The following is a 16,746-nucleotide window of genomic DNA, read 5'->3' as shown; positions in this document are numbered from 1 at the left end:
TCCTAGATTCCTCTAATTCTGCTTTTTTTCTCTCTAAATTTTCCAGAATTTCCCCATTTATGTTATTCGACAGTCCCCCCTGAATTTCTGTTATTTCCTGCTCAATTTTCTTTAATTTTTCCCGTTTCTCTTTTGATTTCCTAATAGAATAACATATAGTTTCAGATCTTATTTTCATTTTCAAAATTTCAAAGAACATTTGGTCGTTACAGGAAAGAGAAACATGGAAAGAGTCATCTTTATTTCCCCCTACATAATATTCATTTACAGTATCAGTTATACACTTTTTGACCAAATCAGTATACTCAATGTTCCTCAACAGTTGGGTATTAAATTTCCAATATCCTTTTCCCCTTGGAAACGTTGAAAACGCCACACTCAAAACAATAGCTGAATGATCAGTCTTGTACCCTGGTAAGATACATGCATCAGCTGTATTCGTATGAATGTCATCTGATACAAGAAAGTAATCTAGTCTACTTTGTTTCAAGGGAGATTTTTGCCTCCAGGTATACATCTTTAAGTCTTGGTTGGAATTTCGCCAGGGATCAATTAATTCCAATTCGTTTTTCAGGTCTTGAATCACTGCCCTAGACTGTTGGTGTTTGTCATGTAAAATATTATAAGTATCCAAATCTATGTCTTGAACAGTATTCCAGTCTCCGCACATTATAATTGATGAGTTCTCAAAAAATAAAGTCTCCTCCTTTAACTTTCTAAAAAAGCTAGGATTATCATCATTATAACCATACAAATTCATGAGGGTTATTCTGTTGCCATTAATTGTAATATCTAAAATAATAAATCTCCCTTGACTGTCACATCTTTCTCTATGAATTATAAATTCAAAAGTATTTCTAAAAAATATTGCAACCCCAGCACTCTTACTAGAGCAGTGGCTAAATATACATTTGTATCCCCATTCAGCTGCCCAATATATTTCATCGTTCTTTGTACTATGAGTTTCTTGCAAGCATATTATAGATACATTCTTTTGTTTTACCCAGTGGAAAATATCCCTTCGTTTTAAGACTGAACCTTGCAGGCCTCTCACATTAATAGATATAATTTTTATGTTATTATCCTTGAAAACAGCAGAAATTTTACACATACATATTCTTGTACAGGAATGTATGAAGTAATTATCACCTTGAGTTTATCATATGCATGGCTTTCACACTCACACTCACACAGAATACAAACATCCATAATAAAATCATCCATGGTGTTACAGTAAATGCTGTAGCTTTGGCTGCATTTAACATTGATACAGTATACTATGGACAACAAGTGAAACAACTCCATTTGCGATAACTCTTATTGACCTCTGACAGACCTTTCCGGAGCTAAGACAGTTTTGTAAACCAAACGGCACAGATTAAAAAGAATATAAATTACAACTTAATGAATGAAAGAAGGGGTAAAAGGGAAGAAAAAGAAAGGGTGAAAGAGTGCATACATGGAAGTGGTGGGTGATTGAATGTATGAGCAAAAAATGTGAGACTGAGAGATTTATCGTGGAAGAGTAATGTTGAGAAAAGTGAGTAAACAACTGAGTAAATGTATATATGAGAGTATAAGAGTGAAAGATGATTTATAAACTAGTGAGAGAATTTATTAGGGAGAGATATGACAGTGGACCAGTGAATAAACAAACATATTAATTAAGGATAAAATTGGTGAGGGAAGGAAGTGTCTTATAAACAAAATATTAAAACAAATCAGAGTAGAAAAAGGAGTATAAAAACGAAAGTTCACATACCTATTCGGTCAATTTCATAAGTTCACAGAATTGCATATTACACTTATAATCTAATTTTCTCATCAATTTCATCATAGATGTCAAATTTTATCCTTTTTCCTGATTTGGTTTTACATACACAGATCCATTAAAGTACCATGCACTGTCAATTTCTTGATGCCTAGATAATTTATTGATAAGTTCAGTATTCAGCCTGGTTACATCCTTTGCCAGTCTAGGTGGTAACACTTGGGTTGCACTACAGCTTTGTTTTCATCAAATTGTGTCATGAAAATCCTTGCTCCATGCTTGACACTGGAAGTACCTGTGCAGTTTCCATCAATCAGGTACTGTTGTTTAATTGAAACTAGGTTTGTCACCAATACAGCTGTTGATGATCCTCTGTAATTGTTGTACACCATGTATTTGAGCATGGATGACTATTCTCTCGTGGTTGACCATAATTAGTTATCAAAGCAAAAACTGAAATCTATCATGTATGTTTGCATGAATAATCTATATACACTGTACTGAATGCCTAGCAAGTCATTATCACATGAGGAATACTTCAGTTTTCTCTCTTTGAATGTGACCACTGTTGCTTGTTGTTGTGAGAAACTCATTACAGCAGGATCCAAATTATACGTATCTCCAAGGTACTCAGCTTGACAGGGATGTCAATATGTTGCTTCTTGGTGTAGCATGGCAAATTGGTTGTCTGCAAACACAGGCTAAGGATATTTATTTTTCCAGTCTTGTTACAAAGAAAGTGCAGCAAAAACATGAATTTGTAGTGTTACAACTCTATGGTCACAAAGTAAAAACAAAAAAGTAAAACCAACAAGTTTTGTAAAATGTTATAAACAATTTCATTATCAAAGTTATAGTTGAAAAATGTGAGAGGAACTTACAGTATTATGAAGTGAATCCAAACTAATCCTCCTAAAGGTCTATGAAAGTCCTAAATGAATGAAAAGTTCTGTATAAATTTCAAAACCAAAAATATACTGGTCTTCCAAGAACCATGATATTGTCAATTCTTCTTTGTCCAGAAGTCCTTCAGATAATTGATACAGTTCCAGAATAATATTAAAGTCCAAATAATAAGCATTTTCTATTTCCACTGAACAGTCCAAACAAATGTTTTTCCTCTGAACATAAGACATCTGCAGACTTACAACAGGCACACAAGAAATGTGAATGACTACAAAATCGGAATGAAACTACTTGCTCAGTCCTCACTTTACATACACTGTCAGTTGTGACTGTATTTCATAGTAGACCCCACCATGACAGAATATGCTACTCATTTTGCAACAAACTTGCCTATTCATTTGACCTATCCCAACCAACTGGAAGTTACTGAATTCTTCAAGAACCGTCAAAACCCCTTCAGCCAAAGAGAAATTAAGCCAAAGGCACCATTCAAGTCTTATTATTAAGATTATTATCACTAATTGTCAACACATATATATGCATCTATTTATAAATCCTATGCAATATTATGCTTTTAACAGATTCAGGTCATGTAGGCAAAACTAGCTAAAGGTATTCTGTACAATTTATAGCCATGAATAAAAACTGTAAAAATTAGATAAAATCATGCACCAGGTCATGTAGACAAAACTAAGAAAGATATTCGATTTATAGCCATGAATAAAAACTGTAAAAATTAGATAAAATCATGTACCAGGTCATGTAGACAAAACTAAGCAAAGATATTCGATTTATAGCCATGAATAAAAACTGTAAAAATTAGATAAAATCATGCACCAGGTGATGTAGGCAAAACTAACTAAAGGTATTCTGTACAATTTATAGCCATGAATAAAAACTGTACAAATTAGATAAAATCATGCACCAGGTGATGTAGGCAAAACTAGCTAAAGTTTTCTGTACGATTTATAGCCATGAATAAAAACTGTAAAAATTTAGATAAAATCATGCACCAGGTCATGTAGACAAAACTAACTAAAGATATTCTGTATGATTGATAGCCATGAATAAAAACTGTAAAAATTAGATAAAATCATGCACCAGGTCATGTAGACAAAACTAAGCAAAGATATTCGATTTATAGCCATGAATAAAAACTAAAAATTAGATAAAATCATGCACCAGGTGATGTAGGCAAAACTAACTAAAGGTATTCTGTACGATTTATAGCCATGAATAAAAACTGTAAAAATTTAGATAAAATCATGCACCAGGTCATGTAGACAAAACTAACTAAAGATATTCTGTACAATTTATAGCCATGAATAAAAACTGTAAAAATTAGATAAAATCATGCACCAGGTCATGTAGACAAAACTAAGAAAGATATTCGATTTATAGCCATGAATAAAAACTGTAAAAATTAGATAAAATCATGCACCAGGTCATGTAGACAAAACTAACTAAAGATATTCTGTACAATTTATAGCCATGAATAAAAACTGTAAAAATTAGATAAAATCATGCACCAGGTCATGTAGACAAAACTAAGAAAGATATTCGATTTATAGCCATGAATAAAAACTGTAAAAATTAGATAAAATCATACACTAGGTCATGTAGACAAAACTAATTAAAGATATTCTGTACAATTTATAGCCATGAATAAAAACTGTAAAAATTAGATAAAATCATGCACCAGGTCATGTAGACAAAACTAAGCAAAGATATTCGATTTATAGCCATGAATAAAAACTGTAAAAATTAGATAAAATCATGCACCAGGTCATGTAGACAAAACTAACTAAAGATATTCTGTACAATTTATAGCCATGAATAAAAACTGTAAAAATTAGATAAAATCATGCACCAGGTGATGTAGGCAAAACTAACTAAAGGTATTCTGTACGATTTATAGCCATGAATAAAAACTGTAAAAATTAGATGAAATGATATACCAGGAATTACACAAAATATAGATTTACATAACAGTATACTGTCATATCAAATTGTCATGTCAAATCAAACAGGACTGCAGCAGTGTGAAATGTCTGAGACACCCACTACCCAGTTTTGGCTTTAACTAGTAAAACATCAGAAGAGTGTGTGTGGCAGGCCTGCATCCTTCATTATTCAGACCATCTGACCTCCATTAGTTACTCCTCCTAAACTACTTAGAAAACTTGGCAAAAGCTTTCATGGTCCTAATTGTAGATGTCCCATGAACATCAAAAATGGCCACCATGATGGTCATCTTGAAAATCTCGTTATTGCTACTTGTCCTAAACAGATGGACTATCAACCAGAGGTTTTTGCTGAAAGACCTTTTATGATATGTAGATGGTCTGACATGAAAAGGTGCAGCTGACATTTAACATGGTGCATGATGATGAGCTTAAAAAGTGTTGTCATCATTATTTCACCTGAATAGATAGATGATCATACTGAGATGTGGTTTTCACTGAAAGACTTGTTATGATATCTACTTCGTCCTGATTAAAGGAAAGGACTCCTAATATGGTTTCTATAGCAGTTGTCATGAAGTTCTTTCTATGAATAGTATTCATGAATGGATGGATGTTTTGACATTAGATTTTTTTAAAATAATGCTTCATGTATAATGTAGTAGCTTTCATATTAAAATGATGATCAGACCTCCAAAATGACATGATGCCCCAGTGCTAGACATCACTATAAACTGCCACATTGCAGACATCGTAGCAATATGACTGAAAAATTGTTAAAGCTACGTTAAAAATCCAAATCACTCACACACACACACACACACACACTTAAATTTATAAGAAAATGTTTTGCTAGCAAATTTGATAGGCTAATATTTTCTCAAGGACATCTGAGATGATTTAAATTATCAGCAATTATAACAGCAATAAAATGAGGGATGATATGGACAGCTTGTGAATTCCTGCAAAACATTTTTAGTCAGTAGAACAGCGGTCCCTCAGTACCTTTCAAGAATTGTTTTATTAAGATGGTCAAATACAGTCTCATACCTTGCAAATCATTTTTGTGAAAGTATTGGCTGACTTGATGATAGGTCATATTTAATATTTTTATCTTTTTTAAAATGTGGCCAGGTCAGAAAATGAAAGATTATTTGATTCCAAATTACATGAACATGTAAATAATTGTTGAGGATTTAAATAGTCATGTTCATTTCGAGATATTTCTGTCTTGTGCTCTTGAGCTGTACAGAGATGTCAGCCTCACAGACTAGATTGTAAAGAGATGTCAGTCTCACAGACTAGATTGTAAAGAGATGTCAGTCTCATAGACTAGTTTCCAGAACAGATGTTAGAAATAATTTTATGGTTCTGCCTCTGCTATTCATGGTTAATATGTTTGAATTCAAATAATCAATACAATTTTGTGAACTTAAAATTAATCAAAACACTTAAATATTAATTCTTTTTAGATTCCCCAAAAGATGAGGAACAGGCAGTGCCACTTCAAGAGGAGATATCAGGCAAAGGTATGGTCATGATTTATTAATTGGTAATCATATTTTTTTCAAGGTCATCTTGGCAAAAGGTTTGGTCATGATTTTGTTAATTGGTTATCACATTTTGTCCAACCCAACTTAGCAAAACATTCGGTCATGATTTTATTAATTGGTTATCACATATTTTTTTCAAGGTCATCTTGGCAAAAGGTTTGGTCATGATTTTGTTAACTGGTTATCACATTTTTGTCTAACCCATCTTAGCAAAAGCTTGACATTGCAATCACCTGTAGGCATCTGTATACATGTTCATCCATCCATCCAAACATGCAGATTCCACACCTTAGATTAACCTCAATATGAAGGTGTTTCATGTAGTCAGTTCATCAGGTGCAGATGGCCACAGTCTTGCTTCTGGTTTTATTGATACATGACGTGATGCTACAAGTTCGGGGTGGGCTTAACATGCAAGCACTCTCCATGGTCTTGTTTAGAATGATGTTCTATAAAAGACAATATGTGTTGCACTGCAACAATTTCATGAAAATTCCAAAAGTGCATTATTTATTCTGTATAGTGTGTAGCGATTAAGTTTTGTTTTAATGTCAGTAAATACAAGAACTGTTGCTGTAGCATAGCTTGTACTTTTCCAGGTGGAAAATATTCCACTGTATGACAAGAATTTGTTCTCCAATTAGGATGAACCAGAAAATTCTAATACATCTTCTATTATTGTTTTATTATGAAGTTAGTCTGTTAATTGTTTTATTACAGTAACATTTTCTTTTCATGTTACTTGTACTATTTTTATCTGGGAAAAGCAGATAGCACACCAGTGTTTACCTTATGTTGTGCATTTAGTGATCAAGCACCAGTTCATTCTCATAATCAGTGTCAGATAGTATTTATGGGTTTTTGTATTTATATGGGAAAATATGAATGAGTTTTTGGGATGAATACTGCACAATAGTATTTCTTTTAATCATCCTTCTTATTAGCAATCTTACCATACTGTTGTTTTTTTGTTGTCGCTAAATTAGTTGTCACCAGTTCTTGAATGAGATCAGTCAATGTAATTTTTATTATTTTCAATATTGCCTGGACACAATTTATCACTTTAAGTAAATTTGGTATGTTAGACTCATACTGATTCTATTTATTGTTTTATTATGGAATCATCAGATTGCACATTTTCCACTAAGGAGGAGCAAGCACCGTGTAATGCCTCTCCCCAATGTCAGGTGGGAGCAGCACCTTCAACTTGCCCACATCTCAGTGAGGAATGAAAGTTGAAACCCCACCACTTAAGGGGGTAGCAGTACCCTTTCAGTCCACAGAGCCCATTGCTGGCAATGGGATCAAGCCCCCCACCTCCTCATTAACAGGAGAGCACATATCTAATTCTGCCAGATTTGGGGAAGGGTCTTCCTACAGATCTGAGTCACCTGACAAGTAACCAGTCACTGGGCACCAGTATTTGGAGTCCCAATAGTATGCAGATAGGGATTGGGCCTCAGATACACTATATTAGGGAAGGGGATGAGATTGCCATCCTCCCCTTCCATTATCCATCTTAATTCCTATGGGATGTGGGGCCTTCTGCCACATGGAAACATTTGGCCTCTTCCTTACATGTCATCATAGACATTTACTCCTTGGTTGCATGTTAGTGAGGTCAAGGCTGTGGGTGTGGACATATATTGTCTTGCATGGTTGGGTCAGAAAAGATGGAAGGGGATATACCTTCCCACAGATGCTCCAGGAGGGTGAATATTCACTGTTCCACACCTTCTGAGCCTTCTACTTGGGACAGCCCATTAGTTCCACATCTGGAGTTAAGGATTTGGATCCATATTACCCCAAGTCTTTCAGCTTCCACTATTTGAGGTGGATTGATTTTCTTTTCAGGAGAGCTCAGCAGTCCATTACTGAGAGGGACATTTCATTTATGAAGTTAAGGTTGAGTTCTGAGCCACTGCTACCACTGTATAATTCATTAGTATTTGGAGGATGTGATTAAGTCACTTTTGTTTAAATCTCCCACTACCTTCTCCTCTTTTTAGCTTTGCTGGTTGATCCACCAAAGCAAAGCTACATTTTCCATGGGTCTGATTATCAAAGCTCAAAAGTGGCCCAGATGGATACCATCCAGTAGTTGACTTCTATTCTACAGGCCAGTTGTGGGATCATCAGCCTTCCAACAAACTGACAAATTTAGTTATGCAATAGCAACATGCTTTGTATTACTGATGTTGATTTTTTTTGAGGGGAGGTCAAATTATTTTTTAATGATGTAATACACATCTGCTGCTGTTGCCAGATTCCCAGCTCCCACCCTACACTGATATGCTACTAATTTAGGCTGTATACTGCAAGAATGAAGAACAATGTGCATGAGCAAGGGTTTCTAGAATCTTCTGGTTCACCCTGATGGGATGACAAATTCATGTCATGCAGATGGGTATTTCTGCTCAGAGAAGTAACAGTTATGCAATAGCAACAGGTAGGTATTGCATAATTAATATTAATCCCCCCAAAACACAGACACACACACACACACATATATTTTGTTGATAACTAACATTGCAAAATGGTTTCTCAAAGCATGATTATGTCATCTGTTGTTTGACATCATTTTGGTTTCCACAATTGGAATAAATTTTCCTTTAAAAAGGCTACAGGTTTTGTTTGCATCAGCTTGTTGTTGTTAGATTTAGCATAAAACGTCACCTAAAAACCACATGATAGACTGTCAGATGTTTGGTGACAGGTGATATAAGAAACAATTTACTTTCATAAAGTCCAAACTTAGCTGCCCCAAAACACAGGTTGGGCCCATATTTCATAATATATTTGCAAATATGTTTTCCCAGACAAATGTTGCCTCCCATTTATCAACAGTTTCTGACATCAGAGACAACTGTGATATTTGCAAAAGATTTGTCTAGCATAGACTGCATGACAGAGGTGATGTGAAATAATTACCTGACACAAACATTGATAATCAAGGTATTAACCTTTGCATGTCATACATTTCCATGGATGCTTGGTCACAAAATATAGGTGACAAATGTAGACTCATATGTAGGGACAAATTCTGGCTTTTTAAATTTCAAAACATCAGCTGTGACTGACCTTGACACCAGAGACTCTGACAATATGGTAGATTACATGTGATCAGAATTACTATTTACCAAAAGATTAAACATCATTGACATTGATATACTTTTTTTTATGGGAAAGACTACTTTGAAAGAATTTTGAAATTTATTTTCTAGATATCTGACTGTTTATGGTTCTGAGTAGTTGAAAGCCTATGATATTTTAAAGGCCTCCATTCCATAAATATTATGATTGCATGAATTGATGTTTTATCAAAAGAAACATCAATTCATTTCATTTAGAAGAATATTTTACAAATTCTGCTTTCAAAAGGGTGAAAAGAATCAGTCAAAAGTCAACATACTGACCTGATCTGATTCATACCATCTAATTTCTCCTCCCCCACCCCTAGTATTGTTACCATTTACTTTATCCACCCCACCCCCAATGTTGTTTACTTCTGATGAAGATTAAACTGCATAACTCTACAGATCAAAATTAAGTTTCGTAAACAACTCTTTTCATGGGATGCCTTGATTTGTGACAGATTTAAAAAGTAAGAAATGGAAAATAAAACGTTTTCAGACATTCACAAAAAAGAATTATGTTCCTTTGAATCATCATTATACATTTCTGAAATACAGCTGTTAACCTGTAAGGCAAGATATAGCTATCACAGCAATGTTTGCGATGTCATCATTGTAGATGTTGATTCAGAGTTTTTTGGTTAAGGATTTTTAATGTTGCATACACATAGGGTGTTTCATAGCTCTGTTTGCAGATGTGATGTGTTCCACTAAATCCATGAGTTCAGATAAGTAATTCTATATGTAACCTATATTAACTTCCTTTATATAGGTGGACCAGGAAATATGATTGCCAATGGTCATATTGATGGGCGTGAACCAGTAGACAGGACTAATGGACATCTTGCCCATGTGGAAGTTAACAGCAAATTTCAAGATGCCTCTTCTGTATCAGGTGCAATATGCCTTAGTTTTAGAATCATGGTTGAAATTCAGTCATGTGACATGATTTATTTTTAATAAATAATTACAGTAGATGTCCATATGATACCCTCAAGTCATGTTATATTGCACTCACTTGGCTGCATTTCCCTACATTTTCAAACTATTAGTAAATTCTCTTTTTGTTTTAGAGCTTGTTATATAACTAATTCTGCATGCATTTGTTCAAATGGTGCCTTATGTCACAGAATAATATATTTAAGATTCTGTCATTATTTTCACTTTGCTTCCTAATAATAATACAATTATTGGCTTGGTAATGGTGTTAAATGATTAAAAAAAGTTCATCCAGAGAATATTTCATCTTACCCTTAAGCAAAGCCCTCATGTAACATCACATAACCTCAAAACAAATTGGCAATAATGGTATAATAATGCTCATGAGCACCTTCATTGTATATCTTTAAGGCTTAGAATCATAAAATTTATGAAAAAATACTACTTTTCTCACTGGGAGCAATCTGTAATGGAAAATTAGATGGTTTTACATGTTTGAAATTTGTTTTAAGACTAATAAAAACTCCAAAAGTCATAAAAACTACACAATGGGTTTGAACCGCATTTATTTCCAAACACTTACAGTAACAAAGTGACCTGCCAGAGGTTTGCATGAAGTATTATTCAATATCATCAAATTTGACTTAAATTCCTCAATGAATGCAGGTAAACTTTACTAGACTCAAAAGGATACATTTGCAATTGTTTGATTTATGCGTAATTAGGTTTTCATATGACAGCAGCTGGAAAAATTTCATGAAGAAAATAATACCATGGAAAAATTTCATGAAGAAAATAACACCATGGAAGAATTTGGGGCTTCAAATATTTAAGCTTGGGGCTTTTAAAAATGGTGCTCATAATGTCCTATATTTCCAGATTTAGGAAATTATCTTCAAATTGATTTATTTTAGAGTTCAGGATTTCATGCAAAATTTATAGCGCAGGCATTTCAGTGATATTGAAACATTGTGAAATATTATTTCCAGTGCCTGTCTTCCATTCTTGGAGCTTTTTATCTAGTTAGATGTTTGCCCACAAGAAAATATACTATTTAGGGAAGTATTACTTTGATTACTTCCAAATCTCTTTCAGATGATCAAAGTTGTTTGACTTGTATCAGAAAAGATATGAGGTTATTATCCCAAAGAGTGTGAGATGTCACATCTTTTTGAAATAGGTCAATATATATATATATATATATATATATATATATATATATATATATATATATATATATATATATATATATATAATAAACTGACTACAGACAGTGCAAAACTAGTATCTAACTAGCCTAAGTGCTTTTGACTCTTAATGAGTCTTTTTGCATATACAAAACGTAGACAAGACAAGCAAATAAAACAGAAAAACCATTGTCTTTGCTAAACTTTATATGACTATGACTTGTTGCGGATGCTGGAATATATTTTATATTGACCTTGAAATCGATGAGCCATAGCAACATCTGTTAATTTATGTAAATTTATGTACACGCAAATTGTATCCCAGATATTTCATTGTTATAGTTGTAATTATAGGTTGTTGGGTGACTAATAAGCAAATTCAGAGAATTATTGAAATGAAAACATTTTGGCTGCAAAAAGATAATTTTATTTGTGAATGGCTGTCTTTTTCTAGTCTTCTTGGTTTAAACCACTTGTTTCTGTTCTAAGGTGGTGTATCCAGTAAGATTCCTTTTCTTTCCTGGTTTCGGAACTCCATTTGGGGTTGTGAGCAATTGCTGTAAGTGTTATATCACTGAAAGTGTGGCCACAGGAGAAGTGTTCTGCGACTGGGCTTCTGTACAGCTTCTTTCTCATCCAATCAGATCTATGAAGGTTGATCCTTTTGTGTAGGTTTTTAGTTTCTCTGACATACTTGATGCTACAGATCTTACATGTGATGAGATAAATTACATTCTCAGTTTTGCACGTTTTGTTTGGACCATGTATGTTAAGTTTTTCTCTAGTCACTATGCTAGAAAATGTCCTGGTTTCTATCATATGTTGGCATATATATATATAACGAATACAGATCACATGGCAAATAACAATCCTTTCAAGTGCACTGATTCCAGCAAGGGATCACCTGTGTCATGGATTGATTAAGATAAATGCAATAAACTGACAACAAACAGTGCAAAACTCATATCAAAGTGCTTTTGACTCTTTAATGAGTCTTTTTCAAATGCAAATACAAAACATTGACAAGACAAACAAATAAAACAGCAAAATGGTTATGTTTGCAAAACTTTACATGACTGTTTCTACAGGAATTAAACCTTTAAATTTATTATGTTGCAACTAGTTATAGTCTAAACCTTGGAAAATGTTGCTCATGCTGCTGACAAGTATTGTTTAGCTCATAAAGTTTCTTTTGTAAATAAGACTTCCACTCAGCAGTCTTCTGGCAGAAAAGTATTTCAGCCTTATACTAGCCTTCTAAATTTCAATCTGGCACAACTTCTAAAAATGAAGCTTATGGTAAGCTTAATCAAAGATCCATGTCTCTTCCTACATGTACCTATTGTAAGAAGAAAGGGCACATTATTTCTGACTGCTACAAATTGAAAAAAAAGCATCAGAATCAAGACAGACCTATTCCAAATGCTCTTATTTCTAAGAAGTCAAAGTCATGGTCATGTATTGAAAGCAATACATTTGTTTGGTCTAATAAAACCCAGTCTGATTTTATTATTATGGAGAATTATTAACTATTCATGTCAATGGGTACTTCTATATCACTCTTAGGTGATTTGGCCAATTCCATCCCTATTAAGACTTTAATTGACACAGGAACTTCTCAATGTCTTTTATTGTCAGGTACTTTGCCTTTTTCTGAGAAGTCTTTTTCTAATGAAAGTGTTCTTATTCAGGGAGTAGAGTGGAGCTTTGTTAATGTTCCTTTCAATTGTGTAAATTTGTCATCAAACTTAGTCTCAGGACCTGTGATAGTCAGAACAGTGTATGCTTTACCCATTGAGGGTATTCGTTTATTACTAGGCAATGACCTAGCTAGAGACAAGGTTGTGGTTAATCCACTTGTAATTGACAAGCCTTGTTTGGATCAGAAAGTCGATCCAATTGAAAAAGAATTCACTGATGTATTTCCAGCTTGTGCATTTACCAGAGCTATGGCAAAGAAAGCTCTTGAGAATGATGTTGATAAGGAAAGTATTCCTTTTGTTGACACATGTATTGGTCAGGCTTTTGATGAGGTCACTTTCACTCCTTGTTTGGCTCAATCAGACGGTATTGATCACAATGATCCTCTTTTAACTACTCGTTCTCTTTATTCTAATCAGGGTGATAAATGACAATCACTTGTCATTGAACAGGAAAAAGATCCTGAGCTCTCGTTTGTTTCAAAGGGCCATTAGTGAAACTGAGAAAAGATCCTGAGCTCTCCTGTTTGTTTCAAAGGGCCATTAGTGAAACTGAAGCTACTGAAGTTCCTGTCTCTTATTTCATTAAAAGTGGAATTCTTATGAGAAAATGGAGACCTGCTGAGGTCACTGCAGGTGATGAGTGGTTAGTGAGCTATTAAATTGTAGTTACAAAATCTTACAGACAGGAAATACTTAGTCTGGCCAATGAAACTCATTTGGCTGTTTATTTAGGGGTTAATATGACTTATCACAAGATTTTGACTCACTTCTATTGGCCAAAAATTAAAAGTTATGTTTGTAAATACCGTAGATCTTTTCATACTTGTCAACTGGTAAGGAAACCCAATCAGAAGATACCTAAGGCTCATCTGCAACCTATTCCTGCATTTGACAAACCAGTTAGCAGAATAATGGTAGATTGTGTTGGTCTCTTTACCTAAAACTAAGTCAGGTAACCAATACTTCTTGACCAAAATGTATGCATCAACAAGGTTTTCAGAAGCAATTCCTTTGAGGAATATTAAATCTAAAACAATAGTAAAAGCTTTAATAAATTTTTACTCCATTTTATAATGTGTCCAGTTGGGTCAAGGGTTAAATTTTAGGTCTGGAACTTTCCAGCTAATTATGCTTGAATTTGGCATTCAGAAATTCAAGTCAAAAGTGAAATTATGGTTTGACAGAACTACAATGAACTTTTGAGTCTGGTGATAGAGTCTGTCTCTCTTGCTCATTCTTCAAACTTTTCTTCAGTTTAGATATTACAGCCCTTACAAAGTTAAGAAGAAAACGAATGAGATAAATTACAATAATAGTACTCCTAGGATCTAAATAAATTATAAGAGTAACAGTATATTGAAAGAGTTAGGTTAAACATGCAATCAGTTTAGTTGTACCTGTCCCACTCAGTGAAGATTTAAGTGAAGGAATACCATCAGATTCTACTGATTTTGGAGTGACAAATCTTGGGAAATCAGAAATTATGAATGATCTGGACCAGAAACTTTCAAATTTTCAACAGCAAGAAAGAAGTGAACTTAAACAGTTATTTAAATATGAGCAATTATTTCCAGATGCTCCTACAAGAACAAATAAATTTTTTAAAGGCATTGAAAATGTAAATTCCAAACCTGTGAAACAACGCCCTTACAGGATGAACCCTCTCAAACAGGAATAATTGAGAAAAGAGATTCAGTATTTGCTGGAGAATGATTTTATAGAGCTCACCATGTATACTTGTTCTGAAACCAGATAAAACTTTTTGTATATGCACTGATTATAGGAAGGTGAACAGTGTGACAAAAACATTCATTTCCATTACCAAGAATCGATGACTGCATTGTTAAGATCGGAAATGCCAAGTATGTCACAAAATTTGACCTTCTGAAAGGATTTTGGCAAATTCCACTGACGGAAAGAGCAAAGGAAATTTCAACGTTCATGACTCCAGATGGACTTTATCAATATAAAATGATGCCATTTGGGATGAAGGGTTCACCAAGTACTTTTCAACGTCTAATGAGTATGATTACCTCTGGTCTAGATAATTGTGATGCTTACATTGATAATGTCATCATTTGCAATGACACCTGGAAAGTACATTTAGCAACAATTCAGAAATTCTTTGACAGACTCACTGATGCAAGTTTGACAATTAATTTATCCAAAAGTGAGTTTACCATGCTAGTGTAACTTTTCTAGGACATATCGTGGGACATGGACAAGTTAAACCTATTGATACTAAGGTCAAGGCTATCTCTGAATTCCCTGTGCCTGTTAGTAAAAAGCAGCTGATGCAATTTTTGGGTTTGGCTGGATACTGTCGGAAATTTTGTTCCAATTTTTCCATAATTGCTGAACCCCTGATAAATTTATTGAGCAAGAAAAACAAGTTTCTTTGGACTGAAAAATGTCAGGAGGCTTTTGATAAGTTAAAAGCCATACTTAAAAGTGCATGGGTTCTTACAGCTCCAAATTTCAGCCAATCATTTAAATTGTCTGTTGATGCAAGGGATGTTGGAATTGGAGCATTATTGATTCAAGAAGATCAAAATGGTGTTGATCATCCAGTTTGCTATTTTTCTAAGAAATTAAAAAAGCACCAAAGGAAAATAATAATTTGATAGCATATGCACTTTTCCATGTATAGAAATGTTTTATTTCATGTACACTTTGTATAATTAATCTTTGGTAAAAAGAAAGTTCTATCATATAAATCTTTCTTTTTCTTTATGGGGGAAGTGTTATGTATATTTGATTTAATTTATATTTGATTTAATTTTATTGTTTGTTTGTTGGTTTAAATTTTTTTTAATATTCCATTACATGCTATTGTAATGTAATTTTAATTACTGGATTTTATATTTTCCAGAAATTCAGGTCGGTTTTTCAAAAACCTAATATTAGAACTTTGTATCTAAAGCTGACCAAGTTCCAGACCTTATGTCATGATTTGAAGTAAACAACTTATTTTATTTTTATTCTTTCTTAGTGTAGGATTCATAGAGTGAAATTGATGCTGTACTGGGAGTATGTGACTTTAGACATGTAAATAGCTTTTATGTTGTTCTTTAAACATGTAGCAATTATTTAAAAATTCTGGTTTTACTGGACGATTTTGCACAGTAGCCAGATTTAATAGTGACGTTTTGGAAGATAGTTTCAGTTGGGCTTTTAAACACTTAGATGTCAAGGTGTTTTTTCTGTTGTGACCAGTTGGAGTTTAATTTTAATTTTTCTTCAAATTATTTGGATTCTAAGAGATTATTTTTCCCTGGAAATGTTGTTGTAGTTTTTGTTGTAGGGTTAACACCATTTTTCAGCACATGATAGGCTATACATGGCAGCTAGTATTAATGGCGGAGGAAGAACCCGAGAAAACCCCGGAAAGAACCATCGACCCACAAGAAGCTACTGGCAAGCTTTCTCAAATACCCACATTAGCTGAATCCGAGATTCAAACCCACACAGACAGAGGTGAGATGGCAATGATCCGTAACAGAGAGTGCTTTAGACTCCCTGGAAATACTTGAGCTCAGAATTAATTCTGTGACAAAGATAGTTATCGAAATTTACAGAATTCAAACAC

General features: G+C 33.8%; 1 protein-coding gene across 1 annotated transcript in view; it reads left to right on the top strand.

Moving 5' to 3' along the window:
• LOC149804343 (uncharacterized) overlaps window positions 1–16,746 on the top strand; it is a 43,236-nt gene that overhangs the window by 25,409 nt on the left and 1,081 nt on the right. The window contains exons 10-11 of the mRNA XM_089932235.1: window positions 6,114–6,170; window positions 10,101–10,223. Coding sequence (XP_089788361.1) covers window positions 6,114–6,170; window positions 10,101–10,223 — 180 coding nt within the window. The remainder of the gene's footprint in view (window positions 1–6,113; window positions 6,171–10,100; window positions 10,224–16,746) is intronic.

This window comes from Sinohyriopsis cumingii, chromosome 2 (genome assembly GCF_028554795.1).
Source record: "Sinohyriopsis cumingii isolate HCF-2022 chromosome 2, ASM2855479v2, whole genome shotgun sequence".
Classification (NCBI taxonomy): domain Eukaryota; kingdom Metazoa; phylum Mollusca; class Bivalvia; order Unionida; family Unionidae; genus Sinohyriopsis; species Sinohyriopsis cumingii.
Note: the sequence above shows the minus strand (reverse complement) of the source record. Positions and strands in the feature narration are given on the sequence as shown.